At 43.5% G+C, this 23985-nt stretch overlaps 1 protein-coding gene across 17 annotated transcripts in view; it reads right to left on the bottom strand.

The window, feature by feature from the left end:
- Positions 1–7504: 7504 nt before the first annotated feature.
- The window catches only part of ST7 (suppression of tumorigenicity 7), a 248072-nt gene continuing 231591 nt past the window's right edge, over positions 7505–23985 (bottom strand). For 14 of the 17 annotated variants that reach the window (XM_006236132.5, XM_039107264.2, XM_063285725.1 and 11 more), the window contains 3 exons: positions 17760–17852; positions 14964–15103; positions 7505–7860 (listed from right to left, as the gene is read on the bottom strand). In XM_006236132.5, coding sequence (XP_006236194.1) covers positions 7765–7860; positions 14964–15103; positions 17760–17852 — 329 coding nt within the window. In that variant the 3' untranslated portion in view covers positions 7505–7764. Of the gene's footprint in view, positions 7861–14963; positions 15104–17759; positions 17853–23985 lie in introns of those variants that run through there. The other 3 variants (XR_005503176.2, XR_010065617.1, NM_001004102.1) reach the window with 2 other exon arrangements.

The raw sequence follows: 23985 nt of genomic DNA, 5'->3' as shown, positions 1-23985 counted from the left end.
ACTGGCTGTCCAGGGACCTCTTGTGATCCTCCTGTCTCTGTTTCCTGGTGCTAAGATTGCACAGATGTGCTGCCACGCACAGCTTTTCCATAGATGCTGGGGATCAGAACTCAAGTTCTCATGCTCTCATCACTGGACGATCTCACCAGCCTTCCCTATACCAGTTTTAAAAGCAAAATTTCTACTACAACATTATCAAGAGATATACTAACTTTATACTTACATACTGGAGGAGATGGTAGGCAAATATTCAATCACTCATTTGCCTAACTAAACTATGTTTCTCTAAAAGCAGAAAATTGTATGTACAACAAAAACACCAAATAATAATATAATAATATAATAATCTTGAATCTAAACCACAGCTTTCAGGCAACGTTTGTCGGCTTTGCTTACTATGACAGTGCATGCCAACCACAGTGCACATCCTGTTTCAGAAGCAAGGTTGCAGTGCAGTCATGTGACACGACAGAAGCACAGCCAGAGACAACTCAGATTCATTGTACATATGAGTTTGAACTCATTTCTGGTCATTGTCTTTTCAGAAGCAATTTACTATTGTCATTTTTTCGTTATGAAGTCCCATATGGAGTTGTGACCCAATTTTAAAATTAGGGACTAGATTATAAAATCTCTAGTTTTAAGTCATGAAGGTATAAAGAAGAATGCCTGTGGTATTTTCTGTCTGTCTCTCTCTGTCTATCTATCCACATAATGTTAATTTTCTATTACTATGACAAAAGAAATAGCTAAAATAATTTGCAAAGAAAGCATCTTGTTTTAAGGTTTTAGTCCATAACTTACTGACCCCATTATTTGTTGTTGGAGGCTGTGTGTGGCAGCACATTATAGTGGGATTATTGGCAGAGAAGAGCCTTCACCTCATGGTCTGCTGTGAGTGAAGGAAAGAGAAAGGGGTGGGGCTCCATTGTCCCCTTGGAGAGCATGCACGCAATCACAAGAGGACCTTCCACTAGACCCTGCATCCTATGTCTTCACCATGCCCCAGCAGGGACTAAATCTTTAGTACATGGGTTTCTGTGAGACAGCTCACATCCAAACTATAGCAGATATTGGTATTCACAAATACAGAAGCTTTAATATATATTAAATATGTATAACATATATTTTATAAAAATATATAACATTAAAAATTATATAATCACATATACACATACATACTCATATATATGTTATGAGTTTTATCCATACCCCCTGGCCGTAGCCCTCACTGTTCTACAAGTGGCATAATGAGCAATTCTTTTAATATAACATCTAACGTTTAGTCCTTGGTTTCAAAAGCAGCTTTAGAATAGCCTCAGAGGAACAGAGGTGAAAGAGAACATGTCAGACCTCGGAGAGCAAAATATCTCTACTTTCTTCTAATCTCCTTTCGGCCACCTAATTTTTTCCCTAAGATAGTTCACAGAAAACTCAGATGGGTCCCTGTATCTAGATATATATTCCAACTCTTTGTCATGTATCTCCTTTCAAGTTGGCCATTAGGAAGTTCTTTCAGCCACCTGTATAAAGGGAGATCACAGGAGCCTCATGGGAGAATGGGTCCTCACCAAAACCTGATAGGAAAGAATGGTGCCCAGAGAAGCCAAAAAGACTCTAAGTAGACAGGTCTCGCTGAGCCTCTAAGCTGCTCATCTAGTCAGATGGCGCACATCTGTCCATGCTCCAGACACAAGTGTGTGCAAAGAAGCCACCATTGGTAATGGTAATAGCTTTTGCCCACTTGTTACATACCTGGGCAGAAGGAATCAAAATTTTAAAAATTGCCTCTGTGAGGCGAATGCCAGCAGCAAACCACTGAACTGAGAATAGGACCCCCGTTGAAGGAATCAGAGAAAGAACTGGAAGAGCTTGAAGGGGCTTGAGACCCCTTATGAACAACAATGCCAACCAACCAGAGCTTCCAGGGACTAAGCCACTACCTAAAGACTATACATGGACTGACCCTGGACTCTGACCTCATAGGTAGCAATGAATATTCTAGTAAGAGCACCAGTGGAAGGGGAAGCCCTGGGTCCTGCTAAGACTGAACCTCCAGTGAATGGGATTGTTGTGGGGAGGGCGGCAAGGGGGGGAGGATGGGGAGGGGAACACCCATAAAGGAGGGGATTAGGGGGATGTTTGCCTGGAAACCGGGAAAGGGAATAACACTCGAAATGTATATAAGAAATACTCAAGTTAATAAAAAAAAAATATCTCTATGAAATTTGGCTTGTAAGTCTACGGGATACTTTCTTAACTATTAATACAGGAGGGCCCAACCCGCTGTGGGTGCCAACCACACACAGGAATGCAGACCTAGGCTGTGTTAGAAAGGCAGCTGAGGAAGGGGTTTGTAACCCCATAGGAAGAACAACAATACCAACAGACACCCCAGAGCTCCCAGGGACTAAACCACCATCCCAAGAGTCAACAGGGATTGACCCATGGATCCAGCCACATACTTAGCAAAGGATGGCCTGGATGGGCATCAATGGGAGGGGAAACCCTTGGTCCTGTCAAGGCTCGATGCCCCAGTGTAGAGGAATGTCAGGGTGGGAGGAGGCGGGTGGACGGGGAAGCATCCTCATAGAAACGGGGGGGGGGAGGGGAGATAGCCAGCTTCTAGAAGGGAAAGCTGGAAAGGAGATAACATTCGAAATGTAAATTAAAAACTATCCAATAAAAGAAAAAATGTCAAAAAGAAAAGAAAGGAAAGGCAGCAAGACCAGTAACCAACATTCCCCCATCATCTTCAAGTTTCTACCTTGAGTTCTTGCCTGAGTTTCTCCCCAATTAAGGGCTGCTACATTTCAGTCCTAAACCCTTTCCTCTTTCAAGTTGATCTTAGTCAGTTTATCACTGCAACAGCAACAACAACAGTCATGAAAAGGTAATACCTGCTCAGGACCTGGGTCAGGGTTTAGAGAGCATCCAGACATCTGCACACTTGGAGGACATTCGGAAAGACTTGCTTGCTTCCTGCCTAGCAGGCTGTAACCATTCTGGGGCCCTAGAGCCAGAACCACAGGTGGATTTCTTTATGGCCAGTCTAGATCGCCCCAGCCTCCATATGCTTTCTAGTTTCTAGACCAGTTAGATCCATCACTGATGTAGAGCAGAAGCCATCACAGGGACCAATGCCATGGGGAGTCCTATGTTCCTCCTTTGGTTCACGAATGCAGTCACACTTCCCTGCCTCTGCTTGATTTGTTAAGCTAAGTAGTGATAATGCGTGATCATAGACAAACAGGGCTAGTGGGCAGAAGTCAAGTGTATCTCAAACATGTAAGCATCACTCCAGAAGTCTCAGGTAAAAGAAAAGATACCATTTTATAATGTGTACATGTAAACGTCACTCCAGAAGTCTCAGGTAAAAGAAAAGATACCATTTTATAATGTGTCTGAAATTATGATATGACATTTTTACATTATAGGACAAGGGATCAAAAGTTAGGAGGTAACTGTGGGCGGGCATGAGGTATAGTCTATTGTACTTAGGGAAGCAGTTGAATATCTTTGATGTTTTATTAGATGTGGTAGAAAAGCAATAAAAGTTAATTCCTTGAAGGAAGTAACGGAGAAACAATTATTAAGAAATTCTTCCAAGTGCTTACTCCTGAGGAAAATGTAAATTAGAAACTTCCAAACCAATATAAAGTGAAAAAAAGAAACATTCAAAGCAAAGATGAACAAGGGAGTTACACTCCAAAAAAATTAGAGCCTTCTATATATTCTTTTTTCCACAAATAGGGTTCTGCTCTGTAGACACGGCTGGCTTTCAACTCTTGATCCTCCTGTCTCAATATCTGGAGTGCCTAGATTATAGGCATGTGTCACCATCGCCAGCTGGATATCTTTTGTTCTCCATGAAACTAATATTTACTTTTCACCCACCTTGTTTATACTTGCTTAAGTATCACCAGATAAGTGGGGATAAGTGGCCTTAAGCCCGCTTAGTGGTTGTTTGTGCCCAGTGAGTGGTTGAAGCAAGGGGCACTCCATTCTGATTAGTACTCTGTGGGTAGCTGGTTACCAGTCTTGGGTGTCTGCTAGACAGGCACAATGGGTACCTGCAAAACTACAGATCAGTCTGCTGCCCTGAGATAAGCATCAGTGAGCTTGGAGACCCCTTTCATTCACCACGAAGTTGATCCTGGGTCACAGCTTTTCCAGTGATACTCTGCCCTTCCTTTTCAGTCTACTTCAGGATATCCACAGAAGTAGAAATGAGACAAGACTTGCCAGGGAGGCTCACAGGACTTTGTGCTGTGTATGTGCACAACTTCAGAGCCAGTACCACGCTGTCATGGCATGGTCAGAGAAGTCTACATAATGCAGAGGAGAATCTAGGCTGTGCATTGCCATGTAAGGCAGACCAACACAAGATGTCTAGAGGTTAGCACTGTATGAGTTATCAGTGACATAGCATATACCACCCAGAAATCAGTCAACCTCAGAATGAATCCAGCCGGGATGGTAGGGATGAGGTGTTGAGATCTGCAGGGCTTTCACTGACATTGACAGCACCAGCAGCCCGCTGAACCTTCTCCCAGGTCCTATTCAGAGATAAGATAGAGATGGCACCATGGCTTCTTCTCTAGAGATACTGTCCTATCTGGACATCAGAATTAGCCTCTACACAGATGCCAGGAGTAAGTGTACCCTCGTCCCCAAAACCCACTCCCAAACACTGTTATACTCACACAAAAGAAAAACTTTATACAATTAGAACTAGGGAAAAGAGAAATAACCCTAGAGAATACAGAGGCAGTGAAATATACAAATTATACAACGTGTTCCTCTACACTAGTGCATTTGACTACCTAAAGAAAACAGTAATTACCTAGAAAAATATTCTATCAGTTGAATATTTGGCATAAACTGGTTCCACGGCAGGTAATTAAAAGGATAATTTAAAAAAAACACTCCCAATAACCAAACACTAAAATCAGATGTGTCTGGTTTGAATTTATCTAGTCCTGGAAAAACTGATAATTAATTTTAATTCTTCAAGGCTATATTAAAGTATGTAGAAGCCTCCCCAACTCTTTTATAAACGTTGGCATTACTAAGTGCTGCCAATGAATTTGAAACAAGCCTAGAGACCATTTTATATTGCCATGTATCATTCCCTGTGGACATTGCTAAACGTGGCTAGATTTGACCTATTGTCACTAAATTTAGATTGACTGCATTTATATTCTAACAAACACACACAGTGGATGACTGGACACTTACTGTTCGGATAGACGAGTCTTCATTGAGGAAAGCTCCTTAGAATGAGCTTTGATGCAGCCTCGTGAGGGAACAGAGAGCAGAAGGCAGAACACAACACGAGCTCATCACCATCTCAGTGAAAAGTCAGATCCCTCAACCTGAGGCAAGATGCAAGGGGAGGTGGTACAAACATAATCATTGTAAGAACTTTGGTTGTTAATTTGGTTGTCCTGACTGTGTCTCTCCATAAGTTTGCATTACCCCTTTCAAATAAAGATGTCTTGGATGTTGGTCCTTTGAAGCAGCAAAATGAAGGGGATGTGGTGGTTAGGACTACAGGAGTAAGCCTTGGGCTCCCTTGAGAGGAGGGTGGAGGAGTTGAACGGTAAATAGAAGAAAGGAAGGATCCTGGCCTCTGCTGGAAGAGGGACTATGGGTTATTGGGTGAGGTCTAGCAAGTTCACAGGATTTGCTACCCTTACGCAAGTACCTCGAATTTGCTGGTACCTTCCTCCTTTAGCCCTTTAGGCCTAGAATTTATTTCTTCCAACAGCCCCAGTTCATCCGTCTCCACTATGTTTCTACTCGGTCTTTCCCGTTCATTATTTTCTTCCCAGTGAAGCTGAAGTTTGGCCTATCACTCCATGAATCTGCTCTAACATCCTAATTCTCAAGTTTTCTAAGCATATTTAAATCCTTATTTTAGCTGGGCACAGTGAGTGACACACCCATGACATCTGAGCACTCTGGAGGACAGGCAGGACTGAGAGGCCAGTGTGGGGCTATGTAGAGACCTTGTGTCATAATCTCAATCTCTCTCTCTCTCTCTCTCTCTCTCTCTCTCTCTCTCTCTCTCTCTCTCTCTCTCTCTCTCCTGTCTCTCCCCTCTCTCGAATTCCTTGGCTTCATTTCCTACAACTCGGGGTTTCTAGCAACAACTGGCTTTGGGCCATTTCCACTTTACACTGCTTACTGCTCTCAAGCCTCTCATTCAGAACTTATCACAGTCCAGTCCCAGCCCCAGCAGACCAAAATCTCTGATTTCCTCATCTATTAGGTTAAAGAATTGCATTAGTTAATTTGTTTGTTCAGCTCAAAAATTATACTTCTAAGCCTTCCCTGGTCCTTCTCATCTGAAACCATTCTCCTTGAGCACTGATCAAAGTTTATTGTGCCTGTCATGTGCTCTACCACCTGACGCACCTAATCACTTGAGCATCCACTCTGTGTCAAGAGTTGTCAGCAAGGCAAGCATAGCCCCTGCTCCCAAGAGCAACACTGCCGGTACATATATGGGGTCAACCTCTCCCTAGATAATTTCTCCAGGAGCAGAAGCCAGCTGTACATTCTCATCACGGGTTTGCACAAAATGCATAGAGAAAAATTAGCCCTGCAAATTTACCTACCCATCTCAGTGCCCTCAGGCAGAGAGCAGGAGCCCAGGCCCAGAAGAGACTGCTGGTGCCTCCCAGAAACACCCGCCTTGATGTGCCTGGGGAAGAGTTAGGATTCTAAATCAAAGGGGAAAGGATGCGAAAGACACACCGGGTTGAGATGTTACACAAAGGTGCTCTTCGCTTTAGATGGAGGACTGTGTTTGTTTATTTTTCTTCTTTGGCTTAACCAAAGCCAGATGCTCTCTGCTAGGTTTGAATCAGGCACAAAGCTTTGAGAGGTGGTGAGGACAAATGATCACTAAAATACTCAAAGAATGCTCAGATTAAAAAATGTGTCAGAAATGCAAACATGAGAAAACTTAAAAGGTACTCTTGGGCCAAAAGTTTCAAACGGCCACAAGGATGTAAGCAGCCAGGTTCTGTGACAGACGGACTGCTGGCCCGTGGCTTCCCTTCTACAAAGCTGGAACTACCCACCGAGGCACAGTGGGTCCACTGGAGCCTACATCCACCTTGGAAACCTGACTTCTCTGTGCCCATCTGGCATGTGTGCACACTTGGTTTAGGGCTAGTGCTTTTGTGACTCTATTTACCTCCTTTCCTTTCTCAGTTGTTAATTCATTTGTTTATGTAATGTTGGGCACACAGAAACCAGGGCCCCATGCAAGGCAAGTAAGTACTCCACCACTGAACGGTATTCTCAGCCCTGAGACTCCAATTTTCAAGACACCAAATCATGGACTATTGGTTCTGCAGAGAAACTAGTTCTGCCAGCAGAGAAAATCAGTGTGGGTTTAGCAGACCCCATATCCTTGAAGAATAGCATAATAGTTTATTGCAAACACTGGAATGTTTATGGTTACAATAAAGATAGAAGACGACATAGGTTGTTGCAATACACAAAAGTTTATTTATTTATTTCTTTTTTTTACTTTTTGATCAGTTTTGAAGGCAAAATAAAATAGAACGGAACATCAATAAATTTTGTACAACAAAACCAGCCTTTAATAAGGAACTGATAGTCCATGAACAGTTTAAAATCTCAGAATGGTTTCCCTTTTTCAAAGTCATGCTTTCTTGCGGTCCATGAGAAGTTGGCACAGAAGAGATGGCGGATGGTGTGGAAAGAGAAGGATGGGAGGCTCCCTCAGATCCGTGTTAGCTGATGCCACAAACTGGAGGGGAGGATGCTTTCCACTTTCTCCATAACAAAGTTCAAGGGGGCAAACAAAGTGCTGAGGAACTGCAAGGAAATCAGAAAACAGCGGTCAGGAGAAAGCCTGTCCCAGACGAAGGTCAACCCTCCCGAGCACGCCTGCGTCTTAGGACGTTCCACTCTGAACGGCCCGAGCACACACCCCTCTCATGTTTACAGGAAATGAGGGGGAAAGTGGAAGATGCATTCCAGCCCCACCCCCAGCATGACAGATAAGAAGGAAGTGTCTGCTGACAGCCTCCCTCAGCCCTCTGACATCTGCCACAGTTCCTGAGATGCTAGCAGTTTACCCCCAACCATGAAGATGAGTATCTTCCGAGAGGATGATGGGTAGGTATCAAGTGGACCTAGGAGCTACACAATGGTAACAGCCTAGGCCACTTGATTGTCTAGCTGGCTCGACAGCTTACTTTAAATGGAAAGGGAATATAAAGAGTCAAGTTTGAAATGCCAGATTGCTTTGGTTTCCTGGTGTCTCCCAAGCACAGCCTAAGCAGCATGTTTTGTGTCATCTGTCAGGGAGCTGGGGAGAGCCCAGCAGGCTGGCACCCTGGGAGGCCTTGTCCTCCAGGAAGGGCTGTTGAATGGACCTCTGGGACTTCTCTCTAATTGGTTACTAAATACTTCTCTGCCTTTCACCCGTACAGAGTACAGAGCAATAGCGATATGTCTTTTAAGAAATACAGTTTGCTTTATCAGATACTCATCATAATTTCAAATTTGTTCTGAAGATGTTCTTGAGAACAACTGACTTCAATCCACAAACTGGTATTGGGGGAAGCTTGTACAAGAGATGTCTGTTCAGGGAAGAGATCAGGATTGACAAGGACTCTGTCTTCTGTCTGCTGAGAACCAAGGCCTTGTCTTGCTAAGGTTGAACACTTGGTTCTTTATTGTGTTGTCTTTTGCCCTAATCCTATCCATGGAACAGCATAGCCAGAACTAACGAAGATTTCACATATAACTCCTTCAAGAGTAAATATAAACTTCAGGAGTGGGAGCACGGTTCCGAGTGTAGACAAAGTTAGTAGGCAGTAGAGCCAGTGAACTTGCAGCATTACTCTGACTGCTCCATATTCTGAGTTTGAATCTTCAAAATAAGAGGTATGAAAAGCAGGTGTCCTAAATTCAAAGACTCAGGATGCTGCGTGTGTGTGTGTGTGTGTGTGTGTGTGTGTGTGTGTGTGTGTGTGTGAATGCATATATATATGTGTGTGTCTGTGTGTTTAATGTGTATGGAACATACCAAGAAATCTGATAACATACATTGTAGCTACATCATCAAATTAAGTACTACATGAGAAAAAGGGACCCTAGGATAAAACTTTCTCTCTTGAAGCTGCCAAGGGGTAGAAGGAGCAAGGACAATAAGAGGTAGACAGAGTCAAGTTATACACATAGGCCATGGTAAGCAGTTGGGGTAGACACCCAGGGTGTTCAGAAAAGAGAGAGAAGCCAGGCTGGAGTAGAAGAGAGAAGTGTTGAGAAGATCAAGAAACTCTGTAAAATGATACAATGAAAACAGACCCCAATAGGTGGAAGGCGTGTCAGGAGGTGTGCTGTCAGTACCAGGGTTGCAGATATGTGTGAAGTACACACTCTAGGCCTAACTAATAGTCAGAATATGGACAAGGAAACCAGATGGTGAGTAGCTCAGTGTCACTGAAATATAGGCAGTACAGACTGGCTGGAAGCCTTGAGTGCCAGGCTGAATTTGCAGTTGAGAAACAGGCAGCCCCAGGTGTCGGGGCTCAGTGGGTAGGCTCATGGTAGTTTCTGATATTCTGAAAATATCCTTGGGACTTGGGAGAGTACTCTACAACAGCACTTCTCAACCTGTGGCATCATTCTTTCACAGAATCTGGCCTAAGACTTCTCAGAAAACACAGATATTTACATTATGATTCATAATAGTAGCAAAATTATAGTTATAAAGTAGCAACAGAAGTGATTTTATGGTTGAGGGTCACCACAACATGAGGAATTAATTGTATTCAAGGGTTGCAGCATTAGGAAGGTTGAGAACCCCCAGGATGAAGTATCCCAGCCTCCCCAGTTTAGAAATGGGCCGTGTTCCATCATGAAGAAGGCTGCAAAGCATTGTAGAAACACTGGGCCCAGGGATGACCCCTGCCTGGCTGCCTCTGAAAGGTTTCCAATACCTGGGTGTAAAAGGAGGTATGGACCAAATACACGGATCTTACTAACACTACACTAACTTACTAACACTATAAAACTGCATTTACAAAATTATGGTGTACACAGCAAGAGGCAGATACACAATGATAGATGACCAAGGCTGCGAAGGTGACAGTGTTTGGGTACAGTACTCAGTTCCGTAAAGAGGATCCATCTGTGGGGATAAAGCAGAGACTCTAGCAGGCACTGGAAAGCACAGGTCAATAAGCAAGGCGATATTGTTGGTGGCTGTACTGAGCAGATTTGGGAAGAGGGAAGTTGGAAAGGCACAGGGGGTTGTAAAGGCATAGGAGAGAAACCACTCAGTATGTACGCCCTGAGTCAGAGCCATGGGAGAAAAGCATTCTCAAGACTGCACAATTCCACACCCTAAAGTGTGGGTATGGGGGATGGGGGCGCTCAACCAGAGGGCAGCATGAAGACAATCTGTCATAACATAACAAAATAAAGACCAGCTTTGCTTGTTTGTTTTTTGTTTCTGGGGAACATTAACTTGACTTAGACCAGAAGCTTCATTCTGAACCCCATAATTCCCCCTTTTCCCCACTGCATGCCAAGATACAGTGGTCTTCCTTGCTATACTACATCTGCTCTCCTCACCGAGATTGCATGAGGAGATGACATTCCACTCCTCCAGTGTATGTAATGACCTACTCTTTCTTCCTGATATCCTGAATGGGTGACTGAGGAAGGTCTGAGCATCTCCCTGGACAGCCTCATGTATTTCCTTACAGAAGCCCAGTTGAGATGCGTCCCCTCTCACGCCCAGGCCACTGTCCTTCTTAGGACCCTTCCCTATCCCTCCGCCCTATCCCTACCTATAAGGAAGAAGCTACATAGCAAAGAGGCTCTGAAGTGACTACGAGCTTCCAGTCACCACCAGCCAGGGTGAGTGGCTCTGGTCAGGAGGTACGAAGGTCTGTAGGAGCATGCCTTGCTCCTTGGGTGCCTTAGGACACTCAGCTGGTCCTTTAGATGCATGAGAAACCACCAGTACCTTTGACCAGAAATCTAATAATGCTTGAAGAGAAACAGCAGTTTCATTTCTAGACTAAAAGGAAAATTTATTGCCCAAAGAGTTAAATCTGAATGAGCAAAACCAGGCAACTTGGATCAACTCATCTCTCTCAATGTCCAAAACCTCTGTCCAGAGGGCAGAGAGACATGGTCGAATTTCTAACCCAAGTGCCCCATAACTCAATTAGTGTCCACTGGTGAGAAAATGTAACTGAGCCCATAAAAAAGGAGAGAGTGGCACTTCAATTGCCTCATCCTCCTTTCCCTGAGACACTGTCACTGAGAGGAAGGTCACAGCTTGAAGCTCACTGGGTTCACAGTGGAAACCTCTTGCTTATCTGAATAGGTTCCAGGTGCCCTGTCGCAAGCAGACAATTGACATCCCACTGTAATCAATATCAGACTTCAAAGACTCCAGGCCTATAAATGAAGATGAGGCAGAAGTTAGGGGGTGCAGTCTCAAAGGAGTGAGAGCAGAGGAGGAAAGACAGGCCCTCAAGAGCAGAAGGGGTCAGAGTGCTGACCTTCCCACATTCTGGGCAGAGCTGGGCCTGTATGGTAGCTTACTTATATGAGCTGCCTTATCTTAAGAACCAAACATTCTAGGAAGAGTTAGTCCTAAGTCATCGAGGTAGATTAGATTGTAGGCAGCCAGTCTCAGCCTCTCTACTCACGCCTCTCCAGTGACTCACTGTCTAAGGGTGCTGGGACTGGCTGTGTTAGGGAACAAACATGCTAGAGTTCCCACGCTGTGGAGCTGGGGGGTGGCAGTGCAATCTCTCTGCATCTACTAAAAGTCATCACACCCAGGGCCTTATCTCGGGAGAGGACTGAAAAAAATCACTTTCTCAGGCTGCAAATGGCTGCAGACAGCCTACGGGGCAGCTGTGATAACCCCCAGGTGTTGGGCAGGGGCTCTTAGAGGTCTGATGGAGTGGGGAGGTGCAGATGAAGCGTCTGCTGAGGATACACTGGGCCCTTCTGAGACCCCCTGCCTTCTTCATGCCGCCACCCATCTCCCTCCCTTTCTTCCTAAACCTCTCCAGATCGGACAGTGCTAGAACTCCATTAAGGGCAAGGCAGCTTTGATCCTCTGAGTTGAGGTTGAAAAGCATGCTTGTTAAAATTAGGAGCAATTGACCACACAACCACACCATGGTAGGGAGTAGGAATACTGCAAAGCCAAATCAATTTTATCCAGTCATTTGATTCTAGATGTAAGACCAATGCTTTGGAAATAGAAGTGAGGAGAACAGTCAGTGTTTAATGCCCAGTTTTCTGAAGAGACTGCTGTGTGGCATGTCTAGGGAATCTATTTGCCATCTGCTCTCCTTCTGATCCCTTTGCTGGATACCATCCATTCAGTTCTGTGCTTCTCGGCAGTGACTGCAGACCTGAATCTCCAGGGAACAACTGTAAACTCTAATGCCTGTGCTGCACTGGGTCAAGTAGGCAATAGGCCCTAGGGAGGGCAGTTATCAGTAATCTCTAAGCTCCCTTGGTGTCCCAAGGCACAGGCAGACTGAAAGTACTAATTCTAGACAGCTGCCACTTGAATAACTATGACAGACTATGCCATAACCTCAAATGACTTTTCAAAGGTTTACCTTTTCTGAAGTCAGACTCCTTCAAGGGCATAAAATCTTCAACTCCCACCCTCAAAGGCTTGTGGGGTCACTGCTAAAAATACAGACTCCTGGTGTGAACATCAAGGTTCTGAATTTTGCTGGTATGGCCACAAGCACTATTGGCACATAGAGGCTAAGGATCTCTGAGACCCCATACCTCCAGCAATGGTTATCTGCTAGCTTAACAATGAACACTGGAACAAGGAGATGCTTTTGTACATGTTATATGAGTGTTGAAGGGGAAACAGAAAAATGGGAACAGTAAACATCTAGCTCCAGAACTACATTTTTGACCTGCTACACATTTTAACTGCATTATACCCAAATCTGTGCCAACTCCTTCCCCTCAGAGGCTAGCTGCGGAGGAGGAGACAGTGGATAGCACAGGCCCTGGGACCAAAGGCATCCAGGGCAGCAATTTGGTAATGCTGATTTGAGAAAATATGTAGGAGACATAAGAAAACTTAATTTCCCCGAAGGAAGGAAGAAGAGAGTTAGAAGTTCAAGTTGGCCTGTGTAGAGAGAAGCTGTCCTGAGAATTTATGAGAGAAAGCAGATTTCTTTGGTGAGCTCCCAGAGTGTGAAATGAGTGTAAGTAGAAGTGAAAGAAAGTGTTGTGAGTGGAACAATATGAAGCTCCGAATGGCCATCGGTGCAATGGGCACCATATTAAATGGGAATCCCATGCACAACATAGTGAGCCTATGCACAGTGGTATTCACAGTGTGTAACAGTGTCTTTGATATACCCAGATGTCCTTTCACAGCCACAGTAGAAGGTACTTTATTTGAGGACCCTTTCACCTGGAAGGATTTATGATCACAAGGGAAGGGGAGAAACAGTAAACTGTATCTGATTTTTATACTGTTTATTATTTCTGCAGAGATTGCTATTCATCCATTTAGCAATCATTTATTGAGAACCTACAGTGATCCAGGCTCTGTGCAGTGTTGGGAACACAGATATGAGGAAGGCACAGACTTGCTTTCTAATGGGGCAAAGACAATTTCCCATCAATCATACGTGCTAATGTTGGCCTTCATGGAACTCTGTGGGAACATGGAGACATGCCCCTCAACTTCGGAGAAATGAGTACAGTATTACACAAGAATAGGTCTTTAGGAGACAGCAGAGTGCTGGCCATGAGGCATTCCATGCATAACAAACAGCATGTGTAAGGGCACTGAGGTGCACAGGCCTGGTGCATGTGGGCATTGTGAGCACTTCACTGTGGCTGAAAACTGGGGTAAGAACTGTGAGGTGTGAGGCTATCAAGGTCATCAAAGAGTCACTACAAGAAAAAAGCTCCTTTAGAGCAAGCAAAAGGACTGAGAGTTTTGCCCCCAAATCACTGGGAACCAGTGGATAAAAACTGGGAAGTGACATGCTTATGGAAATTTAGATAGCTCTTTTCTTGTGTTTGTATACCAGACAGAGGTGAGACAGCATTAGGAGGCTGACCTGGGCAGCCACAAGGCAGGGAGAGGCCTGAGAGAGCAGGGAATTTGTGGTTGAGGAACTGACTCAGGACCTGGCAGGGCCACGGTAGAGGCAGAAGGATGGAGGCATACCATCCTTGCTGATCCATGCATCTTGAAATCAGAAGGCCGGGAAGCAATGCATACTTTTCTCTCTATTCCTTCTATCTGACAGTTCACTGTGGCAAAATTAGGACATTCACCCTCAGAGTCTGACAGAAATGATCAGGTCTCTCCAGGGAAACTGGTTCTTAGCAAGCAGGGCTGATGCTTTCTTCTGCTTTCTTCTAGGGTTCTGTCTCCTACCCTCTCACAAGGCTCTGTGTGGATTTTCCTATTTCTAAATGTCACCTTGGTTCACTTCACTACAAGCTTTCTCACATTCTCACAGTTCATTACCCAAACAGCCAAAGGGTTTTAGCCATTAAGGACATCACATAAATAATCTTGGGAAACAAAAATCATGAATGAAAGATTCACAACATCCAAGGACTAGAAAGTGCCACTCAGTATAGACACGCCCTGCCCATTTCTCATTTTAGAGGATTCCCTAAATCAGATCATCCTTTGGACTTCGTGCACTCTCTGGAAGGTGCTGAGGATCTCTTTGGGGAAGGAGGGGGGCATACACTAACACTGCACTCTCACTTGGCCCTCCAGCCATCACTCGCTCTGATGATAATGAAAACTAAATACTCTTCAGGCTTTTGGCCACTTCTGCAAACAGCTCCGAACCCTCTGGCTCGTTCCCTTGGCTTTCTCTGTCCACCTGCCCATTGCCTAAGGCCCCCTCTCAGCCAACACTCACAGCTTTTGCGAAGACTCCCATAAGTTCCGGAAACTGATGTGTCAGGAGGGCCAGCATGGCTGTGAAGGAACACAATCCAGCAGTGAAGAGGATGAAGAAGGGAAGTTCCTTCTTTGGGTAAACTGAGACTTCATGGAAAGCTGAGGAGAAAACCAGAAGGGAACCATTAGAACTCCAGTGAAAAGCACCCTAGTGAGTCTGGCACCCCTTGACCAATGAGATGGGCAGGATCCTGGGCATCCCCCAGCTCACACCTGCCTCTGCTATCTTTACTACCTGGCTGCTTCAACCAAGTCCAAGTTCTCCTGCAGTACTTCAGGGAGAGACACTATAGGGTTAGCCTGGGGGTGTCACACATTCATGTGCACCATAGTTCTTGTGTTCCTTTCTCAAAAGCAAATACAAAACAGCAAAACCCAATCCAAATTACAACACACATTTCCCATAGGAATTTCCAAATCAAGTGTGTGTACATGTGTGCATGCAGTACTGTCCTATTTTTATTTTACTGTAGTTTTAAATCATTATAGTAAGGCAATATGAGTTAATCTTGTGGTTTTTTTCCTGACAGTCTAAGGATATCAGTGATGGGTGCTATCCCAATAGACATTCACTGAAGAACTCACATATAGTCCTATTCAACCTGCAGGGCCGAGGGTCAAACTTCCTGGGGTTATCTGACACCACTGTAGGAAACTCCTGATGATAACTATACTTAAAACAATCAGGAGGGCAGGGGAAGCAACAGTCTTTAGGGTATCCTTCATAGCATTTAAACATTAAACACTGGTTCTTATTAAAACGAAAGGAGCTATGGTATGAAAACATTACGAACTGTAATGAAGAACTCTCCTCAACATATCACGTGACTGCCCGTGACTATGGTCTGGTAAGAGATGCTGGCCAGGGGGCATGGGCTGTGTGTGCAGAGACAAATGACTGCTGGTGAGACCTTGACAGAAGGGGCTGTGAAACTGCAGGTCCACAAGACTACTGCTGGAACCACTAGAATCTACAAAGCCCATTCCCCACCGAAATACAAGCTTTAAAGACCCTTCATTAGGGATTTCAGTAAGGTATTCATTAAGCTTTGTTACTCAGAGCCTTAATCCACAGGGCTGAAAACAAAGAGAAACTGTCAGGAGGCTTGGCGCGCATGCAAGCTTGCCTCCCTGCACATGAGGACATCAGCCTGCTGAGGGACAAACCTGGCTGAGTGCATATAGGGCCCACTGCGCCAGTAATTATACTTTTAATGAGCAAAATGTGAGTGGTGTTCCTACCAGCTAAATCTCTTTACAGCTCACACTCAGAATCCAACCATAAGGGGTTCTGAAGTGATATCACAGTTGAATCATGACATCCATTTCAGTACATCGGAGCCACATTTTTCTTTTTCAAGGCTTATGGAAAGTGTGGTTATAACATTTCTTTTAAGAAGTGTAATATTGTTCTAATAACTAATCTATACTCATAGAAACTTAATTGGATTCGATTAAAACATTTTAAAACATAGTATACTTTTCAGAAAACAGCCTTTCTACCAGGAAATGGAAACTTTAATAAGGATCTCCATGAAGGGGCATCGAAAGGGAAATGATGGGCCCACATGGGGATTTCTGAAATCAAACTAATGTCATGTGATGCACAGAAGCCTTTAAAATGAAGCTCTGACATGAGGACAACACAGAACTCTTCCAGCTCTTTAAACAACAAGCCCTAGGGTGGGCTGCCTCGCATGGAAACAGGAGGCTCTCCCAGAGGCCCTGATGGCAGCAATGACTTCTGTATCCAGGTATCACTGTGGTGAAGATTTATGACTGCATCAGTAATGCTGGTGTCTGAGATTTTATTATATACCAGCTCTCCAAAGTTACACTATTCTGGGGGAAATATTTATATATGCTTTAGCTATTAGATATTATATCACCAGAGCTAGAAAAGGAAAAAAGGGTGATAGGAAAGATGAAGTGGTGGGAGTAGGGGAGAGACCCAAAGGGGAATTAGCATCTGAGGGGGAAAAATTTCCCAAGTCAGGGCCACATGAAGAGCTCAGATATGATCCCTGTACCAAGTCTGATTGGATAACAGCTATTTAGCTTGGATTGTCAAAACAATGTTATATTACAGTAAACCAAACAGTCCATTCCACATGTTACCACATGAGCATTAGGCTGTGAAGGCCTAAGGTGTTTGAGGGTAGGGTCTTCCTCCCACTCTATGACAGTGCTTAGGCTGCATGTGTACTCTGCACATGTCAACCAACTCAGTATGTGCAACCCATGAGATGTTCACAGAAACTGTCTAGCCAGGGATATCGCATCACCGTGAACAACACACACCCTTTTCCACTCAGAGCCCTGCCTCTGGCAGTGATACCAGTGGCCTGGTCCTGCCCTCCCACCCATGACCCAACTGTAGCTTCTTCTGACATCAGCAGTTCCTTTTCAAACCCCAGCCTGTACAGACTGCCTCAGACCTGCAGGAGAGCCTAAGTAGACCCTTCTGTGATAAACCAGCCTTCAGAGCAGACACTATGTCAGGGCTCCGAATGCTCATACCAATCCATACATGATGCCTCTGCTAAATTTCAGGCCTTTGGTATCTTTCCCTATGAAGAATGTAGAACGATTCGGACAAGCAGGAAGTCCAACCCATCCACATTATTCATTTCTGAACCTATGCTATCAAAGAAGGCCAGGGGTTAGGAGAAAGTTAATAAGGACAATATCCACACTTATCACACAATGTCCCCCTCCCTGAGTGAAAGGAAGGGTGCAGGGGAATGACACTTACAGGGAAGTAGCTCCCGGTCAGCTGTCTCTGTACAGATTGGGTATGGATAAAATAGGTGCCCCTTCTCCAGAGGATATGGGATCATCCGGAAAGCTGCAAAGGAAAGACAACACACTAAAGGCATATATTTATCCCCTAACTTCCCAACCTCAAAGGAGAATTCATGAGCATTTTTCTTATGGAACACACTGCTCTAAGAGAGACAAGACTTACCCAAACTCTGAGACATGTGCCAGACAAAATGTCAGGAGTGCATTATGATGCATTACTCACACATTAATCTCACACTATATATTCTGGGCTCGCAAAACTGGGTGGGGATAGAGGTGCAGAAGGGCAGGGAAACCATCAATATCAATGCCTAGGGTTTCATCATGTATAAAATATTATGAAAATGTTTTAAGCACTAATTCAATAAGGCCAAACCAATGGTAATAATTTAAACCTGGATTGAAGTGCTTTCCCCAGAACTAAACGTGGACTGGCTCGTTGGAGCTTGTTGCAGATTGTACAAATATGAAAGGCATTCTGCTGTGTCTAGTTGAAAAACATGTCCAAGTGGATTAGAACTCCAACCAGGATGGACAAATACAAAAACTTAAAGCACATGATTTGAGAGGTATTTCTACACTTTATGAACCTTTTAAATCTTTCAATATCATGGTGGGGGGGATGACTAGGAGAGATTGATCGTCTACATTTTGATGATGTCAGGCCACCTAAATTCTGTGTCTATGGCATCAGATGACATTAGGCTTTCACTGAATTACGGCTTTCCAATCAATCCATCCATCCCCATTATCCAGTGTGCTAGTCTCCCTGTTCCAATGTCAGCAGCATGTCAGTCTCACTGCTCCTATGAGCAGTGCTCACGGAGTTCATTTCTCTTCAACAGATGTCCTTTAACGGCTGCATATTGTAGATACAGAACAGAAAAGCCATACACTACCCTGGGAACGTCAGTTAACAACAATCCTGGCCTGTATGTGTCTGTGAGGGATGATGGCAGTAAGCAAGCAACAACATTTACAGTTTTAAATGCTACACGTTAGGGAACCATTCTGCATCCTTAGCCCTGTAATTAACAAAACCTTTACAAAAATGCTGTCAATGTACATGTATGCCTTCTGCATACTGATTTCAAATAAGAATCAGAGACAAAGAACATTCTCCCTCACAAGAAACGACAAGGTTCCATTGTAACCAGCATCACAGCACATATGGTATTTATTCTGGTCTCTGAATATTATTTAAAAGTAAAAACAGCATGTATGTGATTCCCAGCACTTGGAATGCAGTCAATCCACACCACAGTGGTATCACTGTGAGGTTATAGCACATTACCATGGAGAATATAAATCACGATGAACGTGGGATTAGAACAGAGCCAGTTTGCTGGCAGTTTGCTGAGGTAAAAATGTTACAAATTTTCTTTTTGTAACAGAAACCTCTTAAACAGATTAAAACATTAAAAACACCCCAGACTTTAGCTCTTCTTATAATTGAAGGTTCACCCTACTTCAATCAGACCTTTCCCATAAACAAAGTTGACTTTTGCCAGTTAGCTCAGATGACAGCAGAGTTGTGTCTCAGGCGCTGTTAAGTCACGAAGATGTTGAAGAAGAAACTAGTACCTGTGCCACCAGAACCAGGCTTGCAAAACAATGAGAGCAACACAAAACAATGGACAAAACAAAACAAGAAAAGGAAAGAACCTTGTAGTGATCCTATAGCATCCACTCACTAAAATGGTTTCTGGAGAACACCTATTTTTACACATAAGCTACAGAATGGCAGAATTTCAATACACCTCTTAATAAATGATAGTGTCTCTGAAAGCATCCCTCCTCCTCCTCCTCCTCCTCCTCCTCCTCCTCCTCCTCTTCTTCTCCCCCCCCCTCTCTCTCTGTCCCTGTCTCTGTGTGTTATTCTCCATGTATAACTAGGCCATTGTTTTATAATCTATTCAGGTTCATACACAAAAAGAAAAAACAGTTTTCATAATGGCTACTAATTTTGAAAAGTAAATTTCATTTAAAATGAAAGTCAGTTTGAACTTCAGGAAAGAATTTGTTTAAAGAGAAATATAGGAGCACACACCCTTCAGAGTGCTTGACTATAGAAATCTAACGACTGAATGGCATCTTCAAGTGAGACTTTTTCCTTCCATATTCACATGCACAGAGAACTTTATGCATCAACTTAATCCTTTTTTTCATTTAATCGGTTCTCATCTTTGTCGAAAGGGTGGAGATTTTGCTAATACACAATTTATAAATATATAGAGATATGCTCCCTGCATGTTTGTGGAACCCTTAAGATTTCTTTTCCTCATGTCAGATATCATTTACATTAAGTTCATAAAAATAATATTAAGATTTGGCTTCACTAAACAAAAGCAAACACAATTTCTACTTGCAATTCTATCCTTCACCCACCCTGCTGTGCGGGGTCCAACAAAGCCTGAGGTAAGAATGGGGAAGAAGAGGCAGTGCCCGGCCCTCGCCAGCTCCCTCCTGCCTCCTGTCCCTCTCACTGCGGCAGCACTGACTTCATGACTTTTGAAGCTTTCACCAAATGTCCAGAGATTTTGTCAGTGTAAATCCCAAGAACCCACTTATTTAGTGGTTCAAATAGAAATAGATGATTTGAAGATACTATTTTCAAATGACTATGCACTTCCTAAAAGTCTTTCAGAAACATGGTTTAGATAAATTAAAACTGTACAGATATGTGGTTCAAAACTGAGCAGAAAACCTAGGCTACTTGCACTTTTAAGAAATGGTATGTGAGTGGTATCTCCACTCTTCCCTTCATGGCAGCCTCCCTGTCTGAATGCTGCCTGCGCCTTTCTTCAGAGGTGTAACTAAGGTCCTGAATTACTTAAGGAGTACACCAAAATGTCCTGTACAGTCCAGTGTAAGGCACGTGCCTGTCTTCTGCCCACCCCAGTCAAAATTACTTCCTAGACACCAAACTGCTCATTGCTGTACAGGGCAGAGGCTCTCAGCAGCATCTGAGAGAGCACCAACAAAACCACAGAGGGATACAGCTGGAGACATGAGAAAATTAGCGAGCTGTCACCCTACCCATTATACAGACAGATAGAAATGTTATTTTTCCTTTCAAATAGAACATTATTGAGCTTATGTGTAATGCAGGGAGCTGAGAGTGAATTCGAGCTCCACGTGCACTGTCAGTCTCTTGTCAAAAAGCATGTTTACAACAGTGGTCCTAAGACCAGCCGACCCTATGCTGGCACAGTTCAAGGGCCAAGCTGCCCTGTCCAGTTCAGGGCTCTCTTTACCTTCCTTCCTTCCTTCTCTACTGAACCCAAAACTTCTCCATCTGGGAGCACTGAGTGAAAGTGCTGCTGAGTTCACAAATGGACCTGCAGCTGAGCTGCGGGAGCAGAACAGTACCATCCAAACACAAGTCTCATGTGCTGTGTCTGACTGCAGTACAAGTAACGGTCATGAAGGCCACCTGGATTTCATTAGTCATTTCAATGCAGAAATAAGGAAAAGACAGAGATCAAAGTCGGGCTTTTGATCCATATTCTTTCAGCTATAACAGTGAAGTAAACTGACCTTGAGAAACTCGTTTTCCTTTGGTTGGATTTAAGTATGGTTTTTCCTAATTTCCAAGAAGGAATTCTAGGGTTTTAGGGTGACCTTCCTAACTCATTAGTGGCCCCCAACACTTATTCTATTGCCATACTAGCACTGCCTGCACGATCTGTCTATATGCACAGATACACATGTAGTTGCTTCTGTACATATATGCATAAAACCTGTATTGGAAAATATATGTGTGCACTCACAAATGCTTCTTACAAAGCGTTTACACCTTGATTTCCGCAAGTATAAAGCCTGTTACAGGGGAAGGATTCAATAAATGTTTGCTCAATAGAGTTTAGGCAATCAGGAAGACCAGAATTTCTCAGAACTTAAGTAAAGCCAAGGGTACAGAAATATGCCTTCCTTCTGTGTTATTCTAGAGACTGAAGCAGGATAATCACCGTAGCCTGCATGTTTGAGGCCAGCCTTGGAAGCACACAGAAGATCCTGACTTGCCATGACTGGAGCTGGCTGTCAGTGTGTTAGCTCAGACCTGGGTCTTTAACCCATCTCTGCTTTCTTTCAACTTATAAAATACATCCTTAGATCTGTTAGGGGTAGGGGTAGGGGTCAGTTAGAAGTCCAAATGATACCAGCCTTATGGGGGGAAGGCTTAACTGGAGGAAGTGCCCTAAGAGCCACATCTTACAGCAAAGAGCATTTGACATTAGGTTCAAAGAGAATAAATTAGAATCAGAATCTGACCCTATGCTTCAACAATGGGCCATTTTCCCTTCTCAGTGGAAACACTCTCCTTAGTCCCCTTCAGCAGCACCACCTTCAAATCTTATACATTATTTAGTGGATTCTTGGGATGGGGGCTCCAAAAAGAAAATAAAGAGTTCTATTTGGTTGAGTGGAAAAACATAGACACAAAGAAAAGCTAAGTGGTTTACCCTATGGCACAATCGTCTTCTGGTGTATAGAACATGAAAATTCAAGTTCATGTTGTGGTCGACAAACAACCATGCACTCTAAAATAAATACTGCCGATGGAGAGATCAAGGTGGGAGGGACACAGGATGCATCGATATTGAATACAGGTAAAACAGAAGATTAAGACAGACCACGTAAAGTGCATTGCCAGTGCAAGCTCAGTTGAAATGAGAGCTTGCTTTCATTCATACATGATCTTTATATTCAACTCATACTTGCAGTATTGCACGTGTGTGAGGAGAACCAGAGGCAGAAATGTTTAAAACAAACATAATTACGACAAGGAGGCAGCTGTGTAATAATCCAAGAAACATAGAAAGTCTTAAAGTTAAAACTCTTCCCCCTTCTTTTAAAAAATTATCTGGACTTTGATTGTGTAATTTTGGGGTCTGGGACAGTGATGAATCAAACATTTTGGAAACCTTTGAAATGCTGATGTATTTGTGGTTGAGAATTCAAGGGCATATCTCCCCTGCTCACCCCCACAACCCCCTGCTTAACTACCATATGCTTCAAACACAATCTCTGTTATATATCAGTCAGACTTTGGAGTTCACAAAAAGGAGGAAAGGTTCAACATAATTGATGGAAAATCCACTTAATTCTACAGAGTGACTAATTCTCTAACATAATAAATTCATTCAATGAGAAAAAAACAACTTCCTATTTCCACCCCTAATCAACACTTAAGAGAACCAAGGTTGTTTGTTGTTTTGTTTTTAAATATTTCTAAAATACAACACTGTTTTACATGGAACCTGGTAAAATCTCTCTTGACTTCTCTTTCTAATAAAATTGAGAAGTTGGGTGGAATTAGGGAATGGCCTTCTATTTCAGGATGAAGAAAATCAATGACTCAGAAGAAAACCTGAACTCTGACGCTGGAGATGTCAAAAGGCGCCACCAAGCGGCAGATTGGGAAAGTGCAGCCTCTTCTGATCAAGCCCCTGGGGACAGGCTGCCATCACAGAAGAGCTGCCTAAACAGCTTGGCACCTAAACACCAACACGTGGCGGTCAGGTACAACATTCCATTTCATTGTGGCTTTACAGTTTCCAAGGTTAGGTAAGTAGATACCACTATCAGCATCTGAGTCAGATTTCTTATATACTTGGTTGTGAGCCTAGCCTTTAACGGCTGAGCTATCTCCCCAGCCCCCGAGTCAGAATTCTAATCCAAGTCATCTGATTTAAAACACAGCTGTGGGGCTGGAGGGATGTCCCTGTAGTTAAAAGTACAAACTGCTCTTCCAGAGGACCTGAGTTCGTTCTCAGCACCCACACTGGGCAACTTGTTGGCACAAGACCCTTGGTAACTCTAGATCTAGGAGATTCAATCAACTCCTCTGGCCTCTGTGTGCGGCTGCACTCAAGTGCATTACCCGCCCCGCCCCCAGTCCCATCATGTAATCTTAAAACAGTAAAACAAATCTTTAAAACACAGACCTGTGAATCTCTAATCTAAATGTAAAAATCACAGATCTAGAAGAAATGTTAAAAGACTGTAAACAAATCCTTGAGGTTGGAGTGGTAATTCTTCCTTCTAAACTGCAGGGAAGACTTGTGGCTTTTTTTTTTTTAATAAAAAGAAAGGATGGCTGAAAAATACTTATTATGAAAGTTTTTTCTAGATACGTATATGTGCACGCATAAATTAGTATACATCTTTTG

This window comes from Rattus norvegicus, chromosome 4 (genome assembly GCF_036323735.1).
Source record: "Rattus norvegicus strain BN/NHsdMcwi chromosome 4, GRCr8, whole genome shotgun sequence".
Taxonomy (NCBI): domain Eukaryota; kingdom Metazoa; phylum Chordata; class Mammalia; order Rodentia; family Muridae; genus Rattus; species Rattus norvegicus.
This window is presented reverse-complemented; position numbering and strand designations above follow the sequence as displayed.